We start from the raw sequence: 21,935 nt of genomic DNA, 5'->3' as shown, positions 1-21,935 counted from the left end.
GTATAAAGCACTGTATACTTTATTTGCGGCATGCCTCCTTATAGCGCAGAACGCGGTGATTTCATACAGTTCAGAAAAAGGTATATCGTTGTATAACAACACAACTGACGCCAAACAGATGAGTTTTTGGCCTCCATCTGGTTAATGGGGGCCTATATAGATACCTTTGATGTGCCAGGAGATTTCCTGGCGCATATGTAATAGGGTTATAATTACGTACCTCTCCCTTTCATGATATAATCGATAGCGCGGTTGTTTATTGCGGCGTCACTCGGCTTGATGTCCAAAAACGGTTTGTTTCCAACTCCCATAGAAACCATTTCCTGGATGCGAATCTCTGTAGGAAGGGGAAAAAACAAAACAAAACCAACAACTAAATACCAAGAGATCAGAACTCTAGTGCATAGGTTTTTGCGTGCGCGTGTGCGTGTGCGTGTGCGTGGATACCAAAAAAATATTTAATTAAAATCCACAAAAATAAATAAAAATATATATTTATACACATCATACTTCTGCCACGCGTCAACATTAGACAGACCTGGGGGCCCGTGTTAGGCAGCTGCGTCAGTGTATAATTGCCCACCCCCAAAAAACGTAATGCCGGGCAGCGATTGTTGTACTCCCCACCCTAAATTACATACGTGATATTGCGGGAAGCTTTTCACGATAAAGTACATGGACGCGAGCTTCACCCGCTGACATATGGCAGGACTGTTACTGGCTAAAGAGAATGTCTGCTTGGACTATCCCATATGGCAGTAATGCAGGTCCACAGAAAGCCACTGAAACCAGCATCAATTACTGTAGAGGACACGGATGTCTGCATTACACGGGGGATGGGTAATGTGCATTACACATGTTCCTACAGAAATGACCGCTCATTGCCAGGTGGCACCCCCACAATCAACTAGACACAGGGGTAACAATGGGGCTGTCCACAGCAGACCACCCTCTACTTACAGCACTCCTCTCCTATCACTGTACCTTTATTCCGGTTCGCTTGCTGCCACAGGATTTTGGCAATGTCGGCTGTCCACGCGTGCCGGATTTCAGCGGTGTTTGCTTGGAGAATGTGAGTGTCATTGGATTTCCGCCTTCTGAACCAAATTTCAAAGCGCAAACCACTGTCTCCAGAGTTTTCTGTCAAACCGATGTCTGCGGTCTGAGGGTGGAAGAGCCGCATTACATACAGGGAGAAATATCCCAGCCAATCAGATGGTGACATAATAAACAGCAAGACTACGGACAAGACCCACGTCTCTGCTTTATACTGAATAGAGCGCCCTGATCCGTTATCACTCACTTTAAATGACCGCTTGTAGATATAGACGTCTAATCCTCCCTCGATCCTCTTGGGTTTGCTGAATAAGATGAGATCCTCGAACAGGAAGACATGTCTCTGACACTTCTTTCGGCCCAGCCACACCGTGAACTCGCCTTGTCTCACCAGTTGTCCTTGCTCCTTTAAATTCACCTGATGCCACATAATATGCTGTCATTATCCCGCTCACATGATACAGAAGGCCGCCATCATCATTGAATAATGTATTTAATAACTCACATCGCAGTCCCGTATGGCGTCCATAGCCAGGAGATCATTGCCGTGACGCAGCTGGAACTTCACCATTTCCTCGGCTGCCCGCAGGTACGCCAGCTCCTGCTCCTGCGCCTCCCCACACTCTTTAATCAGGTCTTTCAGGAGGAGCGCGTACTTACTCATCCGCTGAATGGGCTTCAGCAGGTACGAGGCCAGGTCCATCTTGTCTCCCAGCTGACGCTGCTTGTTCTAACAGCCACAAACACTTCATGTTAACATTTCACAGCGCAAATAAAGCTTCAGTCTCCGTCCGTTCTCAGCAAAATATTGTACGTTCTGTATTTTTCCATCGACTTTCTTACCTTGAAAAATATGTTCCCGTGGCTGGCGAGTAACAAGTCTGACCTGGGCTTATTCTTGCTGTACAAGGCGTACATCCCAAACTGGTCTTTCTAGAAGAAAAAAAACCCCAAAAGGTCATAAAATTACATTAAAGGGGTTTTCACATCTTCAACATTTATGGCATATACACAGGATATGGGGGTCCCACCTCTGACCCCATCCAAGCCCGCTGTGCTACACGGTCTCCGTATCTACCATTTACTTCTATGGGAGTTACAGAAACGCATGCCTCAGCTGTTTCCATACTCCCGACCACCTCATAAACGGGAGCCGGATAAGGTAGGATGTGGGGGAGGGGGGGGGGGTGTCATGGGGTCCTATTCTAGAGATAGGTGTAAGTCCCAGAGGCGGGAACCGCATCTATCGGACACCTATGGCAAATCCTGTGGATATGCCATAAATTTCCAAGATGAGAAAGCCCCTTTCATTTTTGGCATTTAAAGGGGAATTCCATTTTTGGGGCAAATTGATTTCTGAATATTTCTTGCAGATTCCTCTATGTTGTAGCAACATGTACACAGGACCTTCCTATCAGCTTCCAACAAGAATGGGCCTCGTATAGAAACTAGAAGAAATCAGAAAAAGTGAAGCAAGTTTCCAGAGCAACCACTCAGATCCCAGCTTTCTATTGCAGGTTGGAAAATGAAATCAATGATATGATCGGCTGCAATAGGAAACCTTAATACATGTGAAGGAAAAATAAACAACTATATTGTGTCAGGATCAGTGGATTACTAGTCTTAGAAAGCTTTAAAATTGCTATAGAGCCCATTAAGTAAGACGGCCTGTTGGCGCTGAGCCCCCCCCCCCCCCCCAATAAATCATGAATGGTTCCACTTGTGCCTGTCTGAGGATGAGTGGATGTGGCTCACGGTCTATTTATATGGGAGCACAGACTCACATGGATAGTGTTGGTCCCTGTAGAGGTTGACTCTCAATAAAGGGCTGTCACTATGGGCACCTAACGTTCAGTGGGTGGGTTTCATGCGTGGCGCAGACTATGGAAGCGGGTAGGACAGCGCTCACTTACGTGCCGGAGGAAGCAGTGGCTGACTCTCAGGGGATGATTGCAGCAGCTCTCCAGCTCCTTCAGGAAATACTGGCTGTGGAAATCCCTCAGCTTCTCCAGGTTTCCAAAGATGATGCCTCTCTTCCCCCGAAGGTCCTGGGGGAGGTCAGTGCGATCCATCTCAGGAAAGTAGTTCTCACTGATATACCACAAGGAGCGGACATATTCTCTCTCTGTGGTGACCATTTCATCGATGATGTGCCGAAGTTTACTACAGCAGAAGAGAAACGGGATGAGACTGGACATGGCTGAAATTCATGTCTACTCCTTATATGAACCGTGATGTATGCGACATATCTTAGTCTGTTACAGGGTGGTACAAAAGAGTTAAAGGGGTATTCCGAGCATAAAACTTCATGGCATATCAATAGAGTATTCCATCAGTACGGGGACCCATGGGATCTATAATAATAGGGTTGTTTACCGATGCCAACTCTCTAACCTGTAACTCTCCAGCTGCTGCAATACAACTCCCAGGATGCCCTGACAGCCGGAGGCTGGGAGTTGCACTTTTGCAACAGCTGGGGATCCAGTTTGGAGACCACGTCAGTCCACCCAGATTAAGGAGGGTGACGGTTTGAGAGTGTGGCTTTTAGATCAATCACAAAAAAACGATAATAAAACAAATCTATATTCCTCGTGTATATTTAGTTGTTTTTTTTTTTCTCTCTCCAAGCATTGACAATTACATGTAACCTCTTGGTGATGTACTAAACAAATGACGGCCTCCTACCTGCTGCGGCATCTTCCGTCTGCTGAGGAGACACTACTCCTCCTGTCGCTCATCATTCGTTCTGCTGACCAGTCTGTTGAGAGTGGTTGTCTGGGGCTGCAGGGACGCTCCGCTAGCTCGGTGCTGCTGACTTCCAGTCCTTTAATGAACACACCGGTGTTCCCTCTCCTAGCAGGTTCACTGAGTCTCCGCTGACAACCATGGCTGCTTACATCAGTCCCAGGGAGGTCAAAACTCTGAGCCTTTCTTAGCAATCTTCTTCCCATGGGGCGGGATGGGGTAGGGGTCGAGGACCCGGAAGGCACCTGGTGAACCAAATCAAGGCGAAGGTCCTCCCCAGAAGAACTTTGAAGGGAAAGTTTACGCACTCTGTATGAGGATGACGCAATTGAACTGGTGCTGGAACCAGGCGGACTAACCCTGAAGGGCGTCAGATCCATTTCGGGTCGATGACAAAGAACTCTTCCAAGTCTCCTCTCCCTGCCACAGACTGGGGAGTTAAGCAGCTTATTTTGGATATAAGACACATTCATGTTCTTATCTGAATGTACTTTTTGGTCTCCAACCTCTGAAAGTCTTGACCTTAAAGAGTTTTGTTCTCCTGACGGCGAGCTTTTCGCCCTCAGTGCAGCTTCAAGTTTCTTCTCGAAAACCTGCCTCGCCTCCTGACACTTTGACCAAGCAAACTTCCACTGCTTTACCCCCTTGTCACTCTTCAGCTCATAGGCGAGCTCCCTCATCTCCTCAAACTTCTTCTCTCCGATCACTGGATGCTGCGCCTGGTACTTCTCAAGACCCTCGATGGCGCCAAGGCAAAGCTCAGGGGAGTTACAGTCATCCAGGCTAATGGCAGCAAGATGTCTCATCCCATCCAGGGCCCACTCATAAGCCTGAAGGAGCAAATACAGAAAGTTAGAAAAACTGTAGGAATTATTAACATCAGTTTACAAAAAGACGGGACTGGAAGGAAGGAGAGCGGCTGATGACATCACTGATCACAGAGGAGCGTATACCGTCATGTTAGGAAAACAAGGGTCCTAGATCTGTGAGGGGCCAATGGTCAGAAAGATCATTGCTGATAGAGCCGACTGCCGCAGAGAAGCCCGGACCTGAGCGTAGAGGAAACAAACCGCTACTTAGCATCAGCTCGGCCGGCACGGAGCGGCTCCTTTTCATCATTGTGATCATCACAGGGTATTAGATGGGGCTATTCCCCAGAGTAGCCACCAGCACCGCAGGATCCTGACAAGAACCCGAGTCGCCATTGTGTCAATTATAGGACGGGACATTTAAATGCAAATATATGAAGCTTTGATGTTCACTAATTCTTAATCTGCTTAAAGAACAACAGCTCCACCCCTGAACTCGCTGCAGTGTATGTGTGTATATATATATATATATATATATATATATATATATATATAAAATTTATTTTTCTGTATAGTCCTCATATGTACAAGGAAAAAGCTTGCAGGATTTCCACCTCTTAGAGAGCGTTCACAGTGTCAGCTTCTCTGGGAAACAAGAGCACCGCTGTGATCTACAATTCTAACCAGTGTCTGAAACCTCCAGGTTGGTGCCTTTTCTCTTCTTTGAGACATTGTGGTGCCAACCATCTGATATGCGGGGCACCACCTACTAAGTATTCATAATGCTGCCTCCAAGACAACAAAAGGGGTTCTCATCCTGTGGGAAACCGGACCCCCGACTCCTGCAGAGTCTCACAAATAGTCACGTTCCATTCAGGAATGTGGTCACCTGACTGCGGGCTCCTGAAATTCATGGAGGGTGAAGCTGTGCCAGGATGAAGGAGGTACCCGGCACAATAGAGGAGCCACTATACTCTGCAGACAAAAGATTTACTGCTTGTCCTGAAATGCCCACAGTCCACACAGTATGAGGGCAGCGCCCGGCAGTTCTCTTCATCCACACAACTTCATGTTTGTCTGTAATGCTGGATAAACAAAGCGGAACCAGTCACTGCAGAATAACCAGCATTCATTTATACCCCAGTGATGTCACCGCCATCTAAGGAAGACGAGTCCAATCTCAATTGGGGCTTCTGAGATTTTTAATATGCCGAAAACAATGCAAATGATAATATACGTTCCTTAGTTATTGTGTGTGGTTTCTGTGCCGCTGGCTCCGGTCCTCCCTGTTTATTAACCATATGTGATGTTGTGACGTAAAGATGTCACCAGCAGATGTGACGTCACCATGGACAGATCAGAACGGCATGCCTCAGATCACATGACCTAACGACTGTTAAGCTTAATTTACATAAATAAAGCGCCCCGTGATGAGGTGACAGGACAAGAATAGATGTCAAAAACATATTAAAGGAGTTTTCACACAATTGACATTGAGGATAGATGATAAACGCCTGAGCGATGGTACCCTTACCGACCGATAGAACAGGGGTCCTGAGCCGCTGCACGACCAGTGAGGAGATACGAGTGGAGCGGCGGTTGTGCAGGCGCGGTGATGTCTATATGTATGGGACTGAGACAGCAGAATACGGCGCCCCGCTGCTTCTGTCAGCCCCGTAGAAATGGACAACCTAAAAGCGAACCAAAAATGGATGGATGGGTGAACGCCTCGACGCGCGTTTCGCCCTGTAGACCGGATTCGTCAGGAGGAGAAACGCGCGTCGAGGCGTTCACCCATCCATCCATTTTTTGATCTCCAATATTGCTCCTCACCATTTCCCAGGGTATGTGTTGGCCTCCAGTCCTCGTATGATTTTTTTTATTGTGTCAAGCTATTTTCAGTCTGATCCTTTTTGCCATTCGAGCCTTTATGTCTCCTTAGGACTTTCCTAGTTTATTCCTGTATATTGTTATACTAGGTAGGCAGCACTTCATTGTATGTGGGTTTGATTACTTTATGTCCACGGTTTACTCTTTTTCCTGTGGGTTATTTGAGCGTGGTCTGGTTATCTTTGGATGGTTGACTCTGGCTGGCCATGGTCTGCTCCATCTGACCGTGTTGTATATATTTCCGTGTATGGTGTATCCTTTTTATTCCAGATTATGTTACTGTTGATTATATTTAATAAAGATTTTTTGTACTCTTGTATATTATGTAGTATACTATTTCTTTAAGGGTTATGTCCCTTTTTGGTTCGCTTTTAGGTTGTCTACTTGCAATAAGGGACCCCAGCATACGCCATTTGTTTGGTGTGAGGTTTGTTTAGGTTGTTCAACCCCGTAGAAATGGAATGTTCTAGCGATCGGTGGGGTCCCAGCCATCAGACATTTATCACGTACCTTGTAGTTTGTAAATGTAGATCGTGGGGAAAACGCCTTTTGCTAAATCTTGAAATATCCTTAACAATTCAGTGCATCCTTTATCTTCTAGAGATCTAAATTCCACTGAATCATGACTGCGGCACAGAGAGCCCCGTCACCGCCTGTGCGCACGTGTGACATCAGCCCCATACAGAATACACATCGTCTGTGATAATAATCTCCCACGGAGACACTCAATGCCTCAAATCTGTACAACTGCGGAGCTATAATACACCTGAAATCAGAGGTCACTTAATATTTCACCTCCGCACAGAGCAGAGAATGTCCCAGTTTTGTTACAGTGGGATTTATAGGGCAGCTCTGAGTCTCACACAAAGGTGCGAAATTTAAAGACATCCACGTTGGCCTCTAGTAATTGGTCAACTGAAGAAGAAACATTAAGAGACTGTGAAAGGCGAGTGTCCGATATATGGAAGCAGAGTGACCCTGATGTCTGGGTGACCCCCTCCCCCATATACTAATCACATCTGCTGGGAGGACAGTTCAGATGTATGATGCCCCCCACCATTTGGTAGCAGCTAGTGAAGAGTAAAGACCCTCTTTTATATATGCGAGTCTTAAACCTGTCTGAAAGAAGGGAGCCTGCAGCAGCTGCTGGTCACGGAGGTCAGCCCCAGTCATTGATGCGCTGCTCCTTCTTCAATAGACACGCGGCGTCACCCAAAACAATGACTCGTCGGTCACGAGAGCAAATCCACAGAGACCAGGCCGAGCCCTGCGCAGCTGCCACACTGTACCAGACAGGTGTATAGAGACAGGTCAACACGGAAGACAAGGCCACGCTTATAGCACAAACTAAAAAGGTGAGGGGTCACTTCATCCAGCTGTCACCCTAAATGCAGATAACAGGGCATGCTGAGAGTTGTAGTTTTTCAACCGCTGGAGATCAACCAATGCAGGTGAGAGGGAGTCATAGGGAATCTGTCACTGACTTGATGCTGATTTCAGCGGTCTGCCACTCATGTCTGATAGTAGTGATTTACAATAACTTACATTTTGAATGTTGCAGCGCGGTGCGAGCGCTGGGAGGAAGAAATCCGACGTAATCATGAGCTGCCGCCCCCCCCCCCCAGCCTCCAATGATTGACAGCTTTCTCCCTATTACTATGCAGAGAGAAAGCTGTCAATCATAGGTGGTTGGGCGGAGGGAGCAGCAGCTCATGAATACGCCGGATTTCTTCCTCCCAGCGCACGCACCGCAACATTCAAAATGTAAGTTATTGTAAATCACTAAACTATCAGACATGAGTGGCAGACCGCTGAAATCAGCATCAAGTCAGTGACAGGTTCCCTTTAACGTGCGCCCTCACATAGGCTGGGCTTTATTTACTGCCGCTCTTTGTGTTCCTGTTCAATGAGCGATGATTGGAGTTGGAGGAGAGGAATCAGGCGCGGGGTGGCGTGGCTGGAATTTTAATTCATCTGAAAGGTCCAGAAAGGGACACGGCTTTCTCATCATGAACCAGAGAGGGAGGGGGGGACCGATGATGTCAAATTTTGGGGGTTTTCAGCAGAGATTCCAGCTCCGCAGATAGTTAGGACGTCACCATGAAAGGAGAAAACGGGGATTTCAAGTTCTCAAACATAAAGGTGTTCTCTGCCTCACAAATAATGCCAAGTGCCCTGGAAACACCGGATCATTTCCCTGCTGACCAGTGATGACAGCTGCAGGTCTCCGGTATCATAGCCAGATCTGCACCGGATACACACTGGCTTTAATTTACAGCATAGACTAAATGTGTTCGGCCCCCATGAACAACCCATAATCACGGGCACGGAGAGTCATCCGCATTTGCGGGCCGTGATCCCATTCTAATGTATGGGAGCACGGTCTGTAAACTAAAAAAACATGTCCTATCTTTAGCAGAGGCTTTCAATGGCTCGGACACCTTCCCGTAAATGTACGGGAAGGTGTCCGTTGGCAATAGAAGTGCATGGGTCCGTAATTACGGACTAATTCTACGGTCGTGTGCATGGGGCCTAAGAAAGCAGAACTCATCCAGAAGTGGACACTAATCCCCTCCATTAGAACGTCACAAGCACGCTTAACCAGTGTTTAATGAAAAGTTCTGCCACTTACATACCGTATATACTGCGTTTTAAATTCTTACCATTTTCATGATCTCTGTGTGCTGTCAGTGAATAGAAATATTCAGGTTAACATCCAGAGGCTGAAAACTTGTACAGGTCTAATACTTCTCACAGTTGAGGGTTTGCTACAGGCAATCCTCTCTGTACATTCAATGGCAGAAGGTTTCACTATACAACGTCATCCACTACATCTACAGTGACATCACTTCACTGCTCCATCATGTAGGATTATCTGATTATTCTTTGTGAGACTTTGTTGCAATGTTACATCTTGGTAAATATAAATAAATGAAGACATAAACTGTTCCTTGAGATGTTATTTGCATTGATCGTGAGGCGCCGATTCCCTTAGTTGTAGAAATTACAGGAGAGACGCTGCAGAATGAAGAGATGAATGTGTCACGGAGTTCGTGTTCACGGCTTCAACATTAGAAAACAGCATCTGGACTCAACAGAACATCAGTTTATATGTGAGGAGGATTGAGGGGCCGCCATGAACGTGCAATCACATGGGCCGCAGGGAGATCTCACGTGGAAAGCAACAAAGATCAGCCCATCATGCGTGGCCCCAACACTGAGCCTCTAAGACGACCAGATCCAGACTGTACCCTGCTATAGGACCCGTATAAGATCAGGGGGGCATAGAGGAGAATGTGGGTTTGGACCTCGGACAGATTCTAGCTGCAGAATTCAGCCCTTATGTCTCATGTACATGACGGTGTGCGCCGGCCGGGTCCCGTCAGTGATCCGTGGAACGAGAGGACATGTCCTATATTTCCACGTATCGGAGAATTGGGTCAGTTTTGACAGACCCAATTCACCCGCTAAAGTGAATGGGTCTGTGTGAAACTGCACTTACACGAGGCCGGTGATGGTATAATTATCACATATAGAAATAATGGAGCGCTGCACTGCCTGCTTGCCATGCTCGAAGGATAACAATTGTATTAATGATCCCTTTTGGCCATTAGAGTAAAATTCCTTTAATTCAGCATCAACTGGGGCAGGTGTCGGATCATCAGGTATTATGGATTATCGGACAGTCAAAATATAGAAAACTCTTGTAAACAAAGAAAACCTCCAGGAGCCCAAAATAAAACACCCCACAATCATACGCGATCACTTATGCCATATATTAGTGTTGTCTGTAAGATTTATCGTTCATGGTTTTCTGCGAACAAGACTGCATCCGACAATGACTGAAAAAATCCAATATGGCAGATTAACTGTTCGACAGATACTGGTCTACAGACACTTGGCAGCAAATGGTCTAAATTGTCCTTTTTGGTCGTCCAAAATCTCTAGTGTATGACCAGACGCAGAAGACAATCCAGTCTCCTATATGAGGGATTTGATAACACCACAGACGATTCCCCTGCAGCTGCCGTGACCCCGATGTCTAGTCCGGTATATTATGTACATGGGAATCTGACAAGCAGACAATTACAGAAGAGACACCTCAGATTTATGCAGGAATTACCGATCAGTGACTGACAAGATCCACGGGGCCTCTAATAATCCGTCACCAAAACCATTCGGCGGCCATTGCCTATCAGACCCTTGTCAGCCCAATGATGGGAGTAACTGTCAGGTCTGGATGGAGGAGATTTATACTGAAGTTTCAGATTAACCCGGCCGCCAATTAAGAGCCGGGAGGAGGTGAAGTTCTAGTGAGAGACGTGTGAACTATGACAGAAACTGACAGTCAAAGTCCAATTAATTATCTTTACATGTAGAACAGGCAACGTAAACTGGGAGAGACCTGAACAGGAGTCAAAGGTCATAAACGTATAACGATATTACCAGAATAGAAGATTCAGAATGACGATTGTAAATGTAGAAACTAGAAGATTGTATGAGAAAATGCGTGTGCAACAATGTATATAAACAATAACTGCAACAATGTATATAAACAACAACTGCAACAATGTATATAAACAATAACTGCAACAATGTGTATAAACAATAACGGCAACAATGTGTATAAACAATAACTGCAACAATGTGTATAAACAATAACTGCAACAATGTGTATAAACAATAACTGCAACAATGTGTATAAACAATAACTGCAACAATGTGTATAAACAATAACTGCAACAATGTGTATAAACAATAACTGCAACAATGTATATAAACAATAACTGCAACAATGTGTATAAACAATAACTGCAACAATGTATATAAACAATAACTGCAACAATGTGTATAAACAATAACTGCAACAATGTATATAAACAATAACTGCAACAATGTGTATAAACAATAACTGCAACAATGTATATAAACAATAACTGCAACAATGTGTATAAACAATAACGGCAACAATGTGTATAAACAATAACTGCAACAATGTGTATAAACAATAACTGCAACAATGTGTATAAACAATAACTGCAACAATGTATATAAACAATAACTGCAACAATGTGTATAAACAATAACTGCAACAGTGTATAAACAATAACTGCAACAATGAATATAAACAATAACTGCAACAATGTGTATAAACAATAACTGCAACAATGTGTATAAACAATAACTGCAACAATGTGTATAAACAATAACTGCAACAATGTATATAAACAAAACCTGCAACAATGTGTATAAACAATAACTGCAACAATGTGTATAAACAATAACTGCAACAATGTCTATAAACAATAACTGCAACAATGTGTAGAAACAATAACTGCAACAATGTATATAAACAATAACTGCAACAATGTATATAAACAATAACTGCGACAATGTGTATAAACAATAACTGCAACAATGTGTATAAACAATAACTGCAACAATGTATATAAACAAAACCTGCAACAATGTGTATAAACAATAACTGCAACAATGTGTATAAACAATAACTGCAACAATGTGTATAAACAATAACTGCAACAATGTGTATAAACAATAACTGCAACAATGAATATAAACAATAACTGCAACAATGTGTAGAAACAATAACTGCCACAATGTGTATAAACAATAACTGCAACAATGTATATAAACAAAAACTGCAACAATGTGTATAAACAATAACTGCAACACTGTATATAAACAATAACTGCCACAATGTGTATAAACAATAACGGCAACAATGTGTATAAACAATAACTGCAACAATGTGTATAAACAATAACTGCAACAATGTGTATAAACAATAACTGCAACAATGTGTATAAACAATAACTGCAACAATGTGTATAAACAATAACTGCAACAATGTGTATAAACAATAACTGCAACAATGTATATAAACAATAACTGCAACAATGTGTATAAACAATAACTGCAACAATGTATATAAACAATAACTGCAACAATGTGTATAAACAATAACTGCAACAATGTATATAAACAATAACTGCAACAATGTGTATAAACAATAACTGCAACAATGTATATAAACAATAACTGCAACAATGTGTATAAACAATAACTGCAACAATGTATATAAACAATAACTGCAACAATGTATATAAACAATAACTGCAACAATGTATATAAACAATAACTGCAACAATGTATATAAACAATAACCGCAACAATGTGTATAAACAATAACCGCAACAATGAATATAAACAATAACTGCAACAATGTATATAAACAATAACTGCAACACTGTGTATAAACAATAACTGCAACACTGTGTATAAACAATAACTGCAACACTGTGTATAAACAATAACTGCAACAATGTGTATAAACAATAACTGCAACACTGTGTATAAACAATAACTGCAACAATGTATATAAACAATAACTGCAACAATGTGTATAAACAATAACTGCAACAATGTATATAAACAATAACTGCAACAATGTATATAAACAATAGCTGCAACACTGTGTATAAACAATAACTGCAACAATGTGTATAAACAATAACTGCAACAATGTATATAAACAATAACTGCAACAATGTATATAAACAATAACTGCAACAATGTGTATAAACAATAACTGCAACAATGTATATAAACAATAACTGCAACAATGTGTATAAACAATAACTGCAACAATGTGTAAGAATAACTGCAACAACGTGTGTGAATGAAATGCAGTGTAACAACCAGCGTCCCAATAGTGAAATATACGGTAACACTAATATGGGAATATTTAACGAGGCCTCGTCATTTCACGTTCTTGTAGACGCATAACTCATCATCTGTCTCACTATCCTCTGCCATGCGCCTGTGAAAATCCACCAGAGGTTAACAAATAAAGCACTAATGAGGCTCAATCTCTCCCAGGGGCTTTATTTATCTATTAGGATCATAAAAGTCTACGAGTATCAGACGAGTCCAGTCATCAGCCCTGCAGAGCATCGCACCCTCTCGCTTGGTCACATGAAATGCATATGTTGTCATAGTAATACGCAGCATTTTTACATCCTCAGGGAAAAAATAAAATTGTAATTTCTAACCTGATCAGTTTCTTGCTGGAGTCTGAAGGCTGGATACAGGAACAACTGGAGCCTCTGACCACCCCAATCACCCGGCTATAGGAGGGTCTTTTCAGACTCCAGCCTCGCTCTGGCCCCCCCTGTCCAGAAGACCCCACACAGGAATCACTCACAGCTGCCATAACCCGGCAAGTCGAAATAGTGTGAATTTACAGAACGCAAGACAATTCACACTGAATCCTGAATATAAACATCACACCCATGGCACAATGTGCAAGACGTGGTACTCGGAGCCTGGCACCCCCACAATACATCTACAGACCCAGCAATACTGTACACGATGCAACAAAACTCCAGCTGGAGAGGGGACGGAGAGCTCCATCGATATCCATCATCACAACCACAAGAGTCCCGGGTGGGAGTCCCATAATCCCCCAGTACCACGACACACAGGACTTCTACAAGAACCGTCAGTGCATTGTCCCACAGCTTCTTTGTCACCTGCCCCCTTCACCCGACCAGTTAACCCAGCACCTACCGTACCCCACCTGTCTACACAAGTGATAGGACACCCGGGCTCCCTCTTACCTGCACGTCTGGAGACCCCATGTGTCTGCTCTAAATCTGAGCTCTACTCATGATCTGCAGGAGAAGTGAGTGGCGCGCAGCGTCTGCACCCACCAAGCCCAGCTATTCACAAGCAAATGTGAGGCAGATGGGCAGCCCCTAGACCCAGTGAAAGGGGGGGGGGGATGGGCCAGACGTGTGTGACTGAGGGTGAGGGGGAACAGACTTTTAGACTAAACCTGTGAACAACACAGAAGACCCCCAGATTCAAGTACCAGGGAAAGATGCCAGTCTATGACGCTGGAACGGAGAGGGTTAAAAGTCACATGGCGACACAATCATTTATCGTACATTGTAACGCTGCGCAGAGCTGGATTATAATACAATATTAGATTTTTTTAGGCAAATGAGGAGAACAGATGACTCCGGATATTTACATAATGAAACCAGCAGCAAGTTCAGTCAGTGCCGAGACTGTCAGCTCTGAGGACAAAGAACTGCACCAATCCGATCATTTACAGGGGCTTCCCGGTTTTATGTAAATAAAGCATCATCATTGTGTAATAAATAGTTCTACAACTTTCTTATATACTTTGTATTTCTATTTCTCACCATTTTCAAGATCTCTGCTTGCTGTCAGTATATGGGGGAAAAAATGTTTATTTGTTTTTTGCATCCACAGGCAGAAAACAGTCCTGAACTAATACATCTCACAGCTGAAGGTTTGCCACAATTGCATACAAACGAGGGAATCCTTTTTCGAGCTAAACACATCAGAAGCACAAATCTCTCCTGTGCAGGTAATTTATTACAATCTATCAGAGCAGGTAAAACGGATCAGCCCGGAGTCCACAGCTGAAGACGCGTCCGGCTCAGTTCACATCCCGTTTCGTTCCCACGTTTGTGTTATACGACGACGTATAAGTTTTTAAAGTTACAGAAACGTATGCATTTGTAAAATACGCTGACGTTTTTTGTAGTTACGCTTTTATACGTTCGTGTCCGTTCTTACTTCCAGAGCTAAATTAACTTTGTAAAATCAAACTTTGTAATCAAAATATAAAAGGAAGAAGTAGGGAGTGGAGGGCTGCAGTGTTTTCCGGTGTCAGTACTGAGGGGCTTGGCAGGGGGAGGCATCGTCTTATCTTATAATCTGGGTCATTTCTCATATATAGTGACTAAAACGTGTACGTTTTACGTATGCAAATGTAGGGTTTAAGATCGTATACGTCGCCATGGACTTCAATACAAATAAAATCTTGTACGTCTGGTATACGTTTTAAAACTTGGGAAAAAAAAGGATAGAAGGTAAGCATTAAAAAGTAATCACAGACTACTCCATTAGGCCGTCCGTCCTGACCACAGAAGTCCATGTACACGCTGCGGCGCACGTTCTGACACGGTTTTTTCATGTCGAGACGTGGACATCAGATGGACAGTAAAAACCAGATGTGAACTTCGCCTTACTATGTTCCTATAAACTACTTCTTAGCCCTGAGGTTTTTCTGGATGAAGTTCAGTCTGGAAGTATCAGCAGATCCCCTTCACTAACTGCTGGGTGACAAACGATGGCTTGATACATAGCGTCTCTTCACAGGACAGGCTGCAGCATTACAGTGCGGGCCGCGGCATTACACGGCGGGCCGCGGCATTACACGGCGGCCCGCGGCATTACACGGAGGCCCGCGGCATTACACGGAGGCCCGCGGCATTACACGGAGGCCCGCGGCATTACACGGAGGCCCGCGGCATTACACGGAGGCCCGCGGCATTACACGGAGGCCCGCGGCATTACACGGCGGCCCGCGGCATTACACGGCGGCCCGCGGCATTACACGGCGGCCCGCGGCATTACACGGCGGCCCGCGGCATTACACGGCGGCCCGCGGCATTACACGGCGGCCCGCGGCATTACACGGCAGCCCGCGGCATTACACGGCAGCCCGCGGCATTACACGGCAGCCCGCGGCATTACACGGCAGCCCGCGGCATTACACGGCAGCCCGCGGCATTACACGGCAGCCCGCGGCATTACACGGCAGGCTGCACACACGGCATCAGTCCTTTCTATGAGGGGTGGAATCAGCTGCCACATTCCTTGTGCTCAGCCACAAATGCGACTCCCATCAGGACAGCAGTGATGATAATAATAATGCTGCTGCTGCACAGATTTACCTCCAATCCCTCATTCATTCTTCTATCCAGAGTCACCAAACAAAGGCTGGTGGGGAAATTCCAGGAGAAACAGCTGTTCACATCTTAAAAGAAACTCCTATAATCATAAACTATATACAGATTACAGCCCTCTACGGTATGGCAGCTCTCCAGCCCGGCCTTGGATACAATACACCACAATCTGCAGCCTCCCGGACATCACTTCTTCTACATCTATATTGTGAGTGTGTGTGTGTAGCTTCTATTTATCCTCTATACATAGAAGCTGCATCGTTCGCTATCAGCCGATTCTGTCAGTCAACTGAACTGACGGCATGGCTGAGACGAGGTCCTGTGTGTATATAACACACAGAATCATCATAATATCAAATCACATCTAAATTGATAAAAAAAAATCCTATACAGGTGTTTACAGTCTTTAAGACGATTGTACAGTCCCTGATGAACGTGCTGACAGTCCAGCTTGTAAATACAGAACTAGGACTAGAGCAGCAGCAGCAGCACACACCACATCAATGTCCATCATCTGCAGATACGAGACTTCAAGACCCACCGTAAACTGGATTTAGGATTCTACCGTGGGACTATTTTTTTTATACATATTGGATTATCAAAAACGCATGAACTCGCACAATGCGTCCCCCATCACACAACCGCTGTCACACTAGCCTAAGCCAAGACAGTGGGGTCCTGGGCTGCAATTCCAGCTGTGACCAGCAGAGGGATGATGAGAGCTGTTATGAGAAGTCAGATCAGGTAGAACGTTTCATGCTGTTTGTGACTGAACCGATCAGCAATAATCACCTCAAATGATTAACAAATGAACACGACAGAAGCAGATATATATATATATATACATACATACATACACACACACAGAAGAACTGTACAGTGACACCAGGAGAATACAATAAAGACAGGACTGCACTGGAAAAAAGAAAGTCACAAGACCGAACCCGACCACAACATCTGGAGTCATTCACACAATATAAAAACCAACCTCGGACGTCAACATCAGGATCTGTAATTCTGTGCAGGGAAAAAAAAGAAGCTGCCGGTGTGATAACAAAACATAAATGTCTGCCGTGAAAATGGTAGAACGTGGCCTTCCAGCTCCTGTGCTATTACACTACAAATCCCAGCATCCTTCATCAACATCTCCACCTGTACTGTCTCCCATCAATAATATGCTACAAGTGCCCGACAGGCCAGCGGATATTCTATCAATTCCTCAGATGTAAATAATCCCCATCAAAACTTCAAAGGACTTGCATCGGTCATAGAATTTGAAGATTAATTTTAAAATGAGAGAATTGATCTAAAATATTATTGGTTGCTTTTGCTTAAAAAGAGGTCAAGATGATCAAGCAGAGATGCAGTGTAAAGCATGGGGGGGGACAGAACAGCAGACTGAGCCTTTGATGAAACATGAAGTCTATTTCAGACTACCACAGACTCCAATAGACAATACAGCCGAGCAGGAGTCAGTGATCCTAGGGCTAAAGAGCAACCATGCAGCTAACATTACAGACAACTAACAGCAGCAAGCAGAGGTAGTGACTTACATGGTATTGATAACACCACATGTGGACATGAGCTTTATCCGCTGTGACTTATTTACCTTGTCGAAGAACTGATAGAGTCTGACCGTCTTCTCCAGTCTGCTTCTGCACTCCTCAAGTCCCCAGGAGAACTCGACCACCTTCTCCTTACACTTCTGTAACCGAATCATGAACTTCTGAACGTCGGGAGAGGAGAGATTCTGCCACCGGTCCATCGACTGGAGCAACTCCTGGCCCTGTCTGCAGTACTTCTAGAAAACAGGAGACCAATGTCAATGAGTGGTCCAAGCCTACAGTCCATACAAAGAAGACGAGACCCCCGCAGCCGCCACTTACACACGCCACGCCATCAAATTCACTGAAGTGTCTCTGCGTTTGAAGAAGAACCTCCAGAGAATCTTCTAGGACACCGCACTCCTCAAGCAGCCGCTCACCAACGTTCTCTATCCACCCGCTAACCTGAGGGAAAGAAGGAGAGGCCACACAACAAAGGTCAAAATCAACCAAGAGTCTGTCCATATACACGGAAATTCCTTTAATCTGGCATTTGATAAACCAGAAAGTCTGACAATCCAGGACAGAACTGCAATGAAACAGCAGCAGATTATGGGAAATTTTAATTTTGGGCTCTTGGTTTTCCAGAAGGTTCACTACTCTTGCAAGGAATGTTTTACATACCTTTCTATGGTAGTCTGATAATCTGGACTTTCTGATAATCTGGCACCTATAAAATCCCTAATTGATACTCAATTAAAAGGAATTTTAGGGTTTTGACATGACAATAACTAAAAAGAGAAAATTGCTTCAAATAAACCCAAAATGGCAAATAGTCTACGGATCTGAATACATCAAATTTAGGGTGGGCCCATGCATTGTGTTTGAGATATACATATTATATATATATATACATATACACATACATACATATATATACACATACATACATATACACATACATATACACATACATACATACATACATACATATACACATACATACATACATACATACATACATATATATACACATACATACATACACACATACATACATACATATATATATATACACACATACATACATATATATATATATACACATACATACATACATATATATACACATACATACATATACACATACATACATATACACATACATACATATACACATACATACATATACACATACATACATACATACACACATACATATATATATATACACACATACATACATATATATACACATACATATATATACACATACATACATATATATACACATACATACATATATATACACATACATACATATATATACACATACATACATATATATACACATACATACATATATATACACATACATACATATATATACACATACATACATATATATACACATACATACATATATATATATATATATATACACATATACACACATACATACATACATATCTATATAATCCCCCCCCCCCCTCCTACCAGTTTATCCAGCCTCCTCCTCACCTCCTGAAACCTCTCTTCGAATGCCTCAAAGTCAATGACGAGCTCCATCTCCTGTATCCGTTGGTTGGACAATCTCACCAGACTGTGCACGCCTTCATCCACCCGGTTATACAGCTCTGCCGCAATGTCCATCGCTTCCCTGAAAGAAACATCCCGGTCACATCCAGCAACTGGAACAGAGAGCAGCGCTGCGCTCCACGCGGAGCACGAAAACTCTAGAGAAACTCCATCTTATAAAATACTGTAAATAATATATTTGTCTACACATATGTGGATGTCAAAATCGGACGATTATACAGAGATGAGCGGCGCTACATAGACACTACTTATCTCTTGATCTGTCACAGATCACTTTTGCTGGAGGTTTCTTACCCTGGGTCAACCACAGACTGGCATGTAGCGCTTCCTCTCTCATTAGAAAGAGGTTCTGCAGCAGCAGGTGTGTCTATTATAGGAATAATGTAACCGTACTGTAAATGAGTCATCTCAGAGTTCTGAGACTATGGGAACATTACTGTGTGTATGTGTCATAAGCCAAGCGTGGTGTGAACAGAGCCGAACACTTGTTCCACAGCCATATACCAGGGATATTGCTTTTTAGGGGTCACTCAGATGCAGGGAAAATCGTCCTGAGCCCCGCGTTCCTCTGCAGGCAGTAACGTAGCTCTGCCGACTGCCTGTTATTGTGAAGTGAATTTGGTGCCAGATGGCAGAGCGATGATCGGGAAAAACATTTTACAATTCCAAAAGCTTTAATCGAATTCCAGACACGGCAGCGAACCAGAGGGAAAGTGGCTGGAAAAATGTCCGGCCAGGCCGGGGTCTTACTGGTAGATGGCCCCAACCCCAGCTTCCTCCAACAAACACCTCCATTATCAGCAGCGCCTGCCGATCCCATTGTAACACTTTCACTGCCTGATGCAATCTGGTTTCTCCTGTTTTATGTAAATAAAAAGGAACTTCAATTCCTCACCATTTCAAGTTCTGTGCTTGCAGTCAGTGAATGAGAACATTCATTGTTTATATCCAGAGGCTGAATATCTATGCTTATACTTAAGTTACTTGTATGTTACTATTGTCTCCAGTCTAAACAATCGGTGAGCAAAACCTGACCTGATAGCTGTAACAACGTATCAATCCAGGAAAAATGTATCAGTCGGAATGAGATCTCAAGTTCCTAATTTGCGTTACAAACATTGCTTTAAAACAATGTCGTCCTGTGTCACGGTACCTGTAATCGTCTGTGAGGGTCACACACGACTCTTCCTTCCTCAGTCTGGCTAGCACAGCGCCTCCTTCTGTCTGCAGCGTCACTAGTCTTGTGTCTTCCAGAACGGTCTTCATCAACTGGCCAAAACGCGTCAGCTGGAGACTGGCCTCCTGCAGGAGAGAAGACATCACATTACAGGAGAGGCGGCACCCTGCCCAGCAGCCGCTAACACCGGTCACGTGCTGCGATAAACCTGCCACTATGGACAAGTGATCTGATGTTGCAATAGAAAAAATGCTAAAACAAAATACAGCATAGGACGGCTGCAGAATGTAAGTATGTTCACATCAAGGTTTTTACGCAAACCCTGGGAAAAACCCCAACGTCTATGTTAAAAGTAGGCTGTGATGGGTGCCTAACAGTGTCATCTGCCGCCATAAACCTTGATGATATCCGTTAAACGGATACATCATGAAATCCATGGCGTATGCGTAAAACGGATACCATTATAGTCTATGGATGACGGATGTCACTATTCGGCAACCGTTTAAAGTATCCATCGCCTATAGACTATAATGGTATGCGTTTAAATAAGTCATGAAAGGCTATTGGAAAGCCCATGACCTACACCTGTGACTAATATAGATATTTATTTATATGCCACTATATGGTGTTTGGCACCCATCATTAAAAAAAAAAACATACCTGCGGGATGGAAAAGCATAGTCTACTACGCGATTTCATCCTTTAAAAAACAAAAAAAAGAATACTGATGCATACCAACCCGACGGAGGCCAAAAGCATCCACGTTTGGCCTCCGTCATGCTAATAGAGCCCTAACGATACATTTAGCGCGTACGTCGGGAGCTTTCTCGATGTACACGCTAAACGTATGGCAAAAACGTGATGTGAACAGGTCCTTAGATATCTTCTTTTTTTTTTTTTTTAAAGATGAATTTACTTGAAACCTAAGAATATGGATATAGATGCTACAAGGAGAAAAAAAAGAGTGTAGAAAATGCTCAAGAACATTGACGTAAGCACCTATACAAAATGATATAGCATTTACAGCAAACAAATAACCAAACAGCTTTCCATCAGTTTACATAAAGAGTGAAGTAGAGCACACAAGGTGGTCAGCGAAGAAAAAAAGTGAATCACAGGAGACCCCCCCCCCCCCCCATACGCATTGTTATTTAGGAGGTATGAGGATTGGCTATCCAGGGTTGCCAGATTTTCAGGAATTTATCCGGACAGCCACGAGCTTCATAAAAGAGGGAGATTGGAGTGAATTAATGCGGTCCATGCCGGTGATGTGGGGACTTTAGGAGGTTTCCAGTTCAGGAGTATGAGC

The 21,935-nt window shown here is 43.7% G+C and overlaps 1 protein-coding gene across 2 annotated transcripts in view; it reads right to left on the bottom strand.

The window, feature by feature from the left end:
* Positions 1 to 21,935, bottom strand: part of LOC142661105 (rho guanine nucleotide exchange factor 40-like) — a 70,401-nt gene that overhangs the window by 5,022 nt on the left and 43,444 nt on the right. For both annotated transcript variants that reach the window (XM_075838370.1, XM_075838371.1), the window contains exons 10-20: positions 20,603 to 20,751; positions 19,372 to 19,510; positions 18,193 to 18,315; positions 17,916 to 18,107; positions 3,742 to 4,631; positions 2,970 to 3,219; positions 1,900 to 1,989; positions 1,562 to 1,786; positions 1,304 to 1,474; positions 985 to 1,162; positions 221 to 337 (exon numbers count right to left, since the gene is read on the bottom strand). In XM_075838370.1, the coding sequence (XP_075694485.1) occupies positions 221 to 337; positions 985 to 1,162; positions 1,304 to 1,474; positions 1,562 to 1,786; positions 1,900 to 1,989; positions 2,970 to 3,219; positions 3,742 to 4,631; positions 17,916 to 18,107; positions 18,193 to 18,315; positions 19,372 to 19,510; positions 20,603 to 20,751 (2,524 nt within the window). The remainder of the gene's footprint in view (positions 1 to 220; positions 338 to 984; positions 1,163 to 1,303; positions 1,475 to 1,561; positions 1,787 to 1,899; positions 1,990 to 2,969; positions 3,220 to 3,741; positions 4,632 to 17,915; positions 18,108 to 18,192; positions 18,316 to 19,371; positions 19,511 to 20,602; positions 20,752 to 21,935) is intronic.

This window comes from Rhinoderma darwinii, chromosome 9, assembly GCF_050947455.1.
Source record: "Rhinoderma darwinii isolate aRhiDar2 chromosome 9, aRhiDar2.hap1, whole genome shotgun sequence".
NCBI classification, from domain to species: Eukaryota; Metazoa; Chordata; class Amphibia; order Anura; family Rhinodermatidae; genus Rhinoderma; species Rhinoderma darwinii.
Note: the sequence above shows the minus strand (reverse complement) of the source record. Positions and strands in the feature narration are given on the sequence as shown.